Source organism: Gavialis gangeticus, unplaced genomic scaffold (genome assembly GCF_001723915.1).
Source record: "Gavialis gangeticus isolate Ggan-Ray unplaced genomic scaffold, GavGan_comp1, whole genome shotgun sequence".
Lineage (NCBI taxonomy): Eukaryota > Metazoa > Chordata > Crocodylia > Gavialidae > Gavialis > Gavialis gangeticus.
In genome coordinates, this window is record NW_017728995.1 from 48,722,754 (window position 1) to 48,731,871 (window position 9,118).

A 9,118-nucleotide genomic window follows, 5' to 3' on the forward strand; every position below is an offset into this window, starting at 1 on the left:
CCCCTCCTCTGACCCCATTCTGCTGGCAGAGGATGTGTATTGCTCCTTGACATAGAGCGCCACACCCCCACCTTTCCTTCCTTCTCTATCCCGCCTGTAAAGCCTATAGCCCCTAATGCTAACTGCCCAGTCATGGGATGAATCCCACCAAGTTTTTGTAAGCCCTATAATGTCTGGGTCTGAACTGGCTATTCTGAGGGTGAGTTCCTCCTGTGTGTTCCCCATGCTACGAGCATTGGTATATAGGCATTTAAGGCCTTGTCTAGCTGCGTGTGCCACCCCCCTGATTTGGGAGACTGTTTGGACCCCTGTTTCTTACCTGGGCACTCGTTGCATTTGTCACCTGTCTTGCTGAGGTGGTGTCTCCTCGTCTTCCTGCAGCCCCCTCCCCCGGCGAGGCTAGTTTAACGCTTGCCATATGAGATCAGCCAACCTGGAAGAGTTTAACAGTTAGTCTGCCTAACTTCAGATTAACACAGCTAACTACTTCTCTCAGTTTAAAATAAAGTTGAAGAAGCAGAGAGATGATAGAATAGTGCCCTACATAAAATGATAATATTCATGGTAAATAAGTAATTATCCACACTTCTATCTAGGTGCCTTCCAGAATAAAAAGAGTGTCATCACTCAAAAGAGACCCAGTCCATCCATGCTATGTTACCAGTCAGATGTAAAATACAGAACTGTTAACTTTACCAGTTACCATACAACATACACATGTAGTAATGCTCAGACAAATCTGCTGAAGTGCATATCTCTGTTTCTGTAAACCTATTCTCACAGTCATATAACCCATGCTTGTATTATGTGCAGTGCATGCAAAATAACTTACTTATGTGATCTTGACAATTTAAGCTAATAGATTACATCTGTGGAAAGGAATGAAACATTTTATAATGGAAAAAATAATTGCTGAAGGTAAATGAAATGCTATTAATAATATAGATATTTTGGCATACGTAAAACCTCAACCAGGCATTTCTTGTAATTTACTGTAATAATGTAAGGCCTTTCCCCTGTTGTTATTTCTAAACAGATTAAAATAAAGAGTATTTTAGCTAAATAATAGTGGTCCAATGTGCTTTCCACAGGATGTTTTTTTATCTCAGTGATCAAAATATAACAGGAGTCTAATTAATGTTTTCTTGTGGAGATGAGTGCAGTGAAATAGTGTATTCATGGCTGGTTAGTTATTGTCAGTTCCTGTTGTTAGGTGATATTTGATGATTTTCATCCTCATTTGTGCTTGTGTCTTGGTGCTGCCCCATTGGAAGCATGAACATGAAAAGTGTTCCCATATTCACAAAACTTGAGAAGGGATTGTTTGTTCATGTTTGCTATTAGTAAGTATTCTTCTGAAAGACAAGCTTTAGTTGGAACTTCATAGATTCATAGAAGTCGGGTTGGAAGGGACCTTGTAGATCTTCTAGTCCGACCCCCTGCCCTGGGCAGGAGAGAAAACTGAGCTCAAATGACCCCAGGAGGTCAAGCCTCCTCTTAAAGACCCCCAAGGCAGGAGCCAGCACCACTTCCCTTGGAAGTTGGTTCCAAATCCTAGCTGCCCTGACTGTGAAGTAGCGCCTCCTAATATCTAGCCTGAATCTCAGTCAACTTATAAACATTATTCCTTGTTACTCTGGGAGGCACTCGGGGGAACAAGGTCTCTCCCAATCCCCGCTGGTCCCCCCTAGTAAGTTTATAGATGGCCACCAGGTCCCCTCTCAGCCTTTTCTTGTGAAGGCTGAACAGGTTCAGGTCCCATAGCCTCTCCTCATAGGGTCTGCCCTGCTGTCCCCAGATCATGTGAGTGGCCCTCCTTTGAACCCTCTCAATGCTGTCCACTCCCTCCTGAAGTGCAGCACCCAGAACTGGACACAGTACTCCAGCTGTGGCCTGACCAGTGTTGCATAGAGGGGGGTCTTCAAAACAAGACCCTGAAATATGCACTTCCACTGTGGTTTTGGATATGGTTCAATTATAAACACAGAAGCTACATGTTTTCCATATCTAGCCCAAAATAGCAGAAGTCTTGAGATCAGTAATTTTTACAAGATGATTAGCATCTTTTGACTAACGTAAGAATGGCTAAAGATACTGCTACTTTTGAACCTGATTTCCTTAATCTCCAACCTTTGGCCACTGGCTCTGGGTTTCTGCATTTATTTCTTACTACCTGCTGCCAGTGGTCCAGAGCTTTTGGTTTTTTAGTAAATATTTAACTTCACCTTTGCTAGCATTGGAAGCTAGTTTCTTTGGCTGCTGAGCCTGACCAAGGAGGTATATCAGATGACAGAGATGGCCAGTTGAAGAAATGGCTCCCCCTGTGCTGTGGCTCAGACATTCAAGCAGGAAATGAGTGCGCCAATGAAAGCAAGGTGTTCTACTCGGGCTAGTGGCAGTACATCATCACCAGCAAAACCACCGCTTCTAAAGTGGGATGAAACTCAGAGACGGAGAGAAGAAAAAGACAAAGTTTTGTGTAAAGTTGCCAGAAGTCAGGAGAACTGGGCCCTGGATAGCCAAAAAATATGCAGTTGTAATTTTAAAGACACCCAAGAAGGTTTAGGAAACTAAAGCCCTGAATGTCCTTTTATTTTCAGCAGTGTCATACAATTTGTAATGCAGTTGACTGCAGTTAAGTCACTAAGTTTACTCTGGGCATGTAAACAGAGAATGAGATTCTATGCTGGTATGATCCACATACTGAAGGGAAGAATACAGTGGAAGATGTGTCACCCCTGGACTAAATACTTACGATTTTAGAAGAATGATTCTACAGGCAGGATCAGGACTAAGCTTCTTTAGCTTGTTATTTCTATTATTTCTGAGATTTCTTCCTATAGAATATAACACTACACTTTAAATTAAGTGTCAGTGATAATTACATTTTAAAGCTAAGCTAAAGTTCCATATGGAACTGGTAATAAAGAAGCAAATGGAGAAGGAGGTATTTTTTCTCAGCTGGTTGCAGAGAAAAAGTACTTGGCTGAAGATTTGAAACAAAGACTTGGCAGTAGATCTCATCTGCCTGCCAAAACTCAAAAATGCATATGGAAAGGGGGATATTGAAGTTTTCCTTCCTAATTTGTCTAAGATTCAGCCTGTGAGTTCTACTTCTCTTTTAGATAAAGTCTGGTAGCATTATAGTATCTAATTTAAACTTCTTGGCAGAGTCCATAAAAGGAAGTGCATACTGCAGACAACAAAATAATTTGTTTTGATGTCTTTTGTTCTCCTTTCATAAGAGAAATTTCAAGGTGGTTTCTTCCTTCTAGATCATATTTCAAACTCGTTACCAGGGTATTTAATGTACAAAGAATATTTCTGTGGAAGAGCCAGATGAAAAGTGATTTTCTCAGCCCAGTAGCACTTTCAAAAGCTTGGAAGATAGTCTCATCCTGAATCAGGATGAGACAAAATTCTTGCAGAAAGAAATCTGGGGAGAAAATCTTCTGGGGGTTATTGAACTGTTTAAGTTGCATAATTCAAAATGTTTAATTTTTATTTTAAAAATCAATTTAGAAAATCCTAAAATTAAGGCTGATATTTTTAAAACTTGATCCATTTTTTCTTTTGAAATGGACAATCTCAATAAACTAAAGCTTTTCCACGGGAAGTTCCAGTTTTGAAACATCAGAATTCTTCAGTGAAAACAAATTATAGTTAGATATAAGTATAAATCTGTTTCTCAACAAGGGAATTCAGGCTATCAGGCATCTTTCATTTTCAACAGTGCTATGTTACTTGACCATACCTTCTTCCCTCTTGACCTCATACAAAGAAGAACTTTGGGCTGTGGATTCAATACCTGGTTTTCTTGAGAGCTTCTCCTAAAATACTGTTGAGTGAGGGCTTATAGTTCTATGCATCAGGGCATAGCACTAATATATAGATCCATAGAACTAGATGACACAATTCTTGGTTTAATTAAGACTGTTAATTGAGGACAGGTAAAAATTAATGATCAGTTAGTTCAATAAAGAATAGCTGAAATCTGATAAGTTCTTCAGTATCCCTTAAAGGTCAGCTGTGACTTAATTTTAGTTAATGACAGATTTCTGGAATGTTGGCAATAAATTATTGAAATGTGACAGTTATAATCAGTGCTTGTAAATGTCTTAAGACCAGGAGTTAACAGGTATCCCAGCACAAGACTTCTTTCAAGTTTAAGAGAGTGCGCTAACAGACTGAAAACTGATGTCATAAGAATATCATACAAAGCCTTACTAATTTGGTCAATGTAAGGAGAGAATCATGTTGTATTATAAAATCTTGTAACTTAATTCAGTTTCACCGTGCTGTTTCAGTAGCTGAAGAGCCATTGAGTCTCATAATTGGGACTGATGAATTAATGATCTGCAGGTAAATTATGATGCTACAGACCAATACCAAATCTGGCTGTTAGTATATTGAGGATGGATTTCTCTTCTTTATTTAAGGAAGATATGTATGTGATAGTTTATCTCATATTTTATCTTCTACAAAACACCCTTAACCTTTCCATTCACTTTTGTCCTCCCAAAATCATTTTAGCAATACAGTAGGTTAAACTATGTCATCAAAGTTTTCCACTCTTTTCTTTTCATGAGGGGGAATTTGTTGTGTTCCCAATGATCATTCTTTCCAATCTTGTGAAATGATTTCCTGGTTAATTTCTTTTCCAACTGAGTCTCATATTGTCCAAGTCATGTAGAATTCTACAGATAAAATGGGCAGAAAATATATGTGTGATTTTTTTTTTTCCAAGGAATCAGATTGTCTAGGCATATCCTTCCATAGTCCTCTCTTAGTTCAAAGACTGTCCAGTTCTTATTGTTACATATGTAGCATTTAACTGTAAGACATAATAGTGAAGCGGAATAGGATAATTGTATTATTTGACTTGATAAATAGTTCAGGCCTTAGTTGTACAATTGTCACAATGTCCTCAGTGTGACAACTGGAAAACCCCACTGCTGCAGAGAACAACAGGAGAGATAGTAACTCCTCATGTATATTCCTTGTTGGAATGTCAAACATAACCATGAAAAATAATTTTTCCCATATAAATAAAAGTTCTACATTTGGGACTTATCTGTGATATTTTAATCTTTAAAAATGTAGATTTCCTTGCATTTTAGACATGGATTTAGAAGGAGAGAAATATAAATTAGATAGAATAGAATAACCACGTGCTTTTTCCATAAAAGCCTGTCTGAAGACAAGTCCTTGAGTTTTAAACATTACCATAAAGAAACTGCTTATAAGGAATAGAGTGGAGACAGCTGGCAGAGCTCAGTCTTCTTCGATCACAGCCTAAGAAAATAATCATTCACATTTAATTTAGTTTAATTTTTTTTGCAATACTTTTGCCTGGATAAAATCTGTATCACTTTCCTAGATATTACCTCTGGTTCTTTTCTGTGATAATTATTGTGTTAAATGATGATGAGGTGCAACTTCAACAGATCTTTGAATAGAACTTAGTATTTCTGTAAACATTGTCCTGAAACGTATATTCCCAAGTGGTCGCACAGAGGTGGATGATATATAATAGATTAATTCTGTAGACAAAACTATACACCTTAGGAGGCAGGTGGGTTATTACCTTCCTTTACATTCAACAACTTAGTTTTGCTGAATGCGGACTGAAAACTGATGAAGTGAAAAGAACTTTTGAAAGGAAAGGGAAAGGAACAGATTCAATGTGAGAGAGGAAGAACTAAGGAAACCTTACTTCCTTTTTTCCAATAGACTGAATGACAGCAATGGAGCAGTGATCCAGGGAAGAAAGTATTAATTATGTTCTTCAGCATAATTTCCCTCCAACAAAATTAAAAGGTTATTTTTAAATCTTGGAGTTGCTTTTTTATGTTGCTTGTCATGGGGTTCAGGGTATAATGAGAGTATTGGTGCAGTAAAAGTGGTTTCCGTCAAAAATGATGAAAAGATCATATCCCTAGTGCTTTCACTTGAGTGTCCGTGGAATATAGCTGATGAGTTAGGGCACAAACAGAATTGCTAGCGTTGGATAAAGTCAGCAACTTCACATAGTCGATCAGTAGCAACCATACATGCTTAAAGTAGTAAAGTGCTTAGGTCATAAGTGTTAAGGCTTTTAGCCTGTATGAAACCAATACAAACCCAACCACAGCAGGTACTGAGTAAAAGCTCTTACTGTGTGATACTTGACTAATAGTCTGTGTAGAAGGTATTTGGTAAACCTAGTTGAGTTCCCAAAGGCAAATATCGGCATCACAGAAACTACATTTAATAGTCATTGGTCCCAGGTTGGTAGTCTTTCCAGATTGCTTTGGGATTGATTGGGTGTAATAAGGCATCCATGTTAGAGGTGGTCCCTTCCTACAGAACTAAAACACTATCAATACTTAACACTTCTGTAGCGAAATATTCTAGGGAAGTGTGGTCTCAGTTATCTAAGAAACTTTCCAGTGATGCTGTCATATAACCAACACAAGACTTCAATCATCTGGAAAGTCAAGTAAAGCTCTTGTAAATGTTAATATCTCAGAATTTTGGTTTTGTTTTATTTAAAGTCACTAAGTGTATTTGAGTTTTAATTTTTAAAATAGTTTGTCACATGAATAAGCCCCATCTTCCTCACAACTCTGACTTTTTATTATTCGCAGTCTTCATTTTCTTCCTCTTCTTTTGTTACAACAGAATAACAGGCTTAGGAAGCATGCCTTTGAACTGAAAATGAATGACCTCACATACTTTGTGCTAGCAGCTGAAAATGAGCAGGATATGGATGACTGGATATCCACTCTCAACAAAATCTTGCAAATAAATCCAGAGGGGTCCATTCAGGAGAGGAAAAGTGCAGATCTCACTGATCTGAAACTTGGTAAGTAAATACACTTGGGTAGCTTTCTTGCTTGAGAGGTTGTTACTGGATCATTTTAACTGCCATTGTCTAATGCATTTGTGCCTACAGCAGTACTGATTTTTGACAAACACCTATAGACTTTTTACATTCTCTGAACAGTTTCAGTTAATTCCTAGCAGATCCTTTTCAAGGGGCTAAGTGGAATTTAAGCCATACAACTCCAGATCAAGTCAGTGGGAATCATAAGGCTTGTGTGGGGGCTCTGTAAATGTAGCCTTCTTTCAGTATCCCTTTCAATGTGTTCATGTGCATTATTGTGTCTTGTGTATATTTTAAGGAATTTTCTAGGAGAGAGGTCAATGCCTTTTATAGTTTCATTTTTTCTTAAATGTCTGACACTAATGAAAAATCCCAGCTGTAGTATGTTGCCATTTTAATAGAGACTTAATATACTAATCTGCTAACTTTTCATTTCTTACTGTTACAAATGAAATGTGTACTAATGTGCTTTCACTCTACAAAGAGGGACTGAATACTCTATGGGCTCTGTTACATGTCCAAGTTAAAGCTGGATAGAAACCAGCTGTAGAGTTGTTACACATTTTCAAGCACTAATTCTGTAGCCAGTTGACTCTTTTTATAGCTGAATAGTCATTTTTATGGTGTGATAATTATTTTGCATGTATAGTTGGTCCAGATTTATTGTGCAGTTAACCAGTTAATGGTATGATAATTACTTTGCATTTGTGACCAGTCTTTGCACATGTAGCTGGTCTAAATTTATTACAAGATTGATCAGTTAACTGTGTAATATATGTAGCATGTAGTAGGGGATGGTTAGACTATACTCTGTGTACAACCTATTATTTCACACAAAACATTCCACATTCAAGGGGAAGCAGCCTCAACTAAGAGTCAAAACACTCCCAAAATTTGAATCTGAATATGGATTTGAGCTTTGCAACCTAGTACTGTTTTTATGATAGACTGAATCCAGATTTGCAGTCCACACACACCTAAAGCTGGGGGAAACTCAGAGTTAGATCTGAGGTGTTATCATATTTCTCAAATGCAGATGTTAAAATCATTTAAACTCAGGTTCTGGAGATACAGGATGCTTTTAGTACAGCAATAACACCAGAAGGTGAGCAGTAACAGCAGAGGTTGGGATTTTTGAAAAAAATGCCTTTGTGGGCTTAAGCTCCTAAGTCATCAAGACATCTTTGAAAATCCCACCATTAAAATATGCAAATAATGGTAAGGAAAACTTACAGAAAAGGTCACAGTTATGAGACTAATATAGAAAACAGAAGTTTGTACTGGTGACAGTCTTAAGAACAAGCAGAAGAGATTAGCCTGTCAGAAAAATATGATGTTTTCTTGGTTTCTGAGTGCCTAAGTCATTGCAGGTGTTTGCTCCTCAATGGGATAAACTGCCAAGTGGAAAGAAAAAATTAAACAGGAAAGCTCCGTAGTGCAAGATTTGCAGAGCTGTGTACAGAGGGTTCCTCTGCAAGTCTGTGTTGTGGCCTTATCCATCTACAGCAGCCAATGAGCCTTAGAGGCCAAAGTTAGATGCTCAGATGGTGTAGACTCATGTAATTCTGGGCCTTGTTAGACCTTATGCTATGAGCTGCACAAATGTTGACCAGGCATGAACTTATCTGCACAGGAGCGGGAGGGAGCTAGGAAAGCAAGAAATAAATAAGACATTGTCCTGCTGCTACTGCTGCTTTTTTTCCCAAGCCTTCCAAAGCAATTGGCCTTTAAGTTAATGTCTGATCTCCCTTTGGGCTATGACTAGTAGAGGTCAGTTCTAAACAAGCAAGCACTCTTAGTGCAGGGAAATGGTCCCAGGCAGCAACCCCACACCCTTAGGAACCATGTTAAGAACTGAATGCCATGGCTGGATGCTGGTTGCAGTTGTCTATGAGACAGAGAGGTAGCTGAGTGGCAGTGCTGGGCAGCAGCTCAGGTGTGTTTAATACTACAGATTGGAAAGGGAGCTCACACATGGCAGGAGCCAGCTTGTATGGCCCAGTGCCACCTGTTTGTGGAGCTGGTGTTGTCTTTGACTACAGGCAAATGAAAGCAGAGCCCCTTATAAAGGCACTGATGCAGCCTAGAGGGCACAGGCAGAGGTGGAGGGAGCAGGCTTACTGGGGGTGCCTTCAGACAGAGTAACCCCAAGCATGAACAATGCATGCCCCCAGAGGCTGGGGGGGCATGGCAACAGGTGGCGGCAGTGGTGGCATGGTGGCAGCAAGTGGGGAGCTCCCACCAGTGGCC

At 39.0% G+C, this 9,118-nt stretch overlaps 1 protein-coding gene across 5 annotated transcripts in view; it reads left to right on the plus strand.

The window, feature by feature from the left end:
* The window catches only part of DOCK10 (dedicator of cytokinesis 10), a 236,148-nt gene that overhangs the window by 114,686 nt on the left and 112,344 nt on the right, over nt 1–9,118 (plus strand). For all 5 annotated transcript variants that reach the window (XM_019503641.1, XM_019503638.1, XM_019503642.1 and 2 more), the window contains exon 8: nt 6,664–6,847. In XM_019503641.1, coding sequence (XP_019359186.1) covers nt 6,664–6,847 — 184 coding nt within the window. The remainder of the gene's footprint in view (nt 1–6,663; nt 6,848–9,118) is intronic.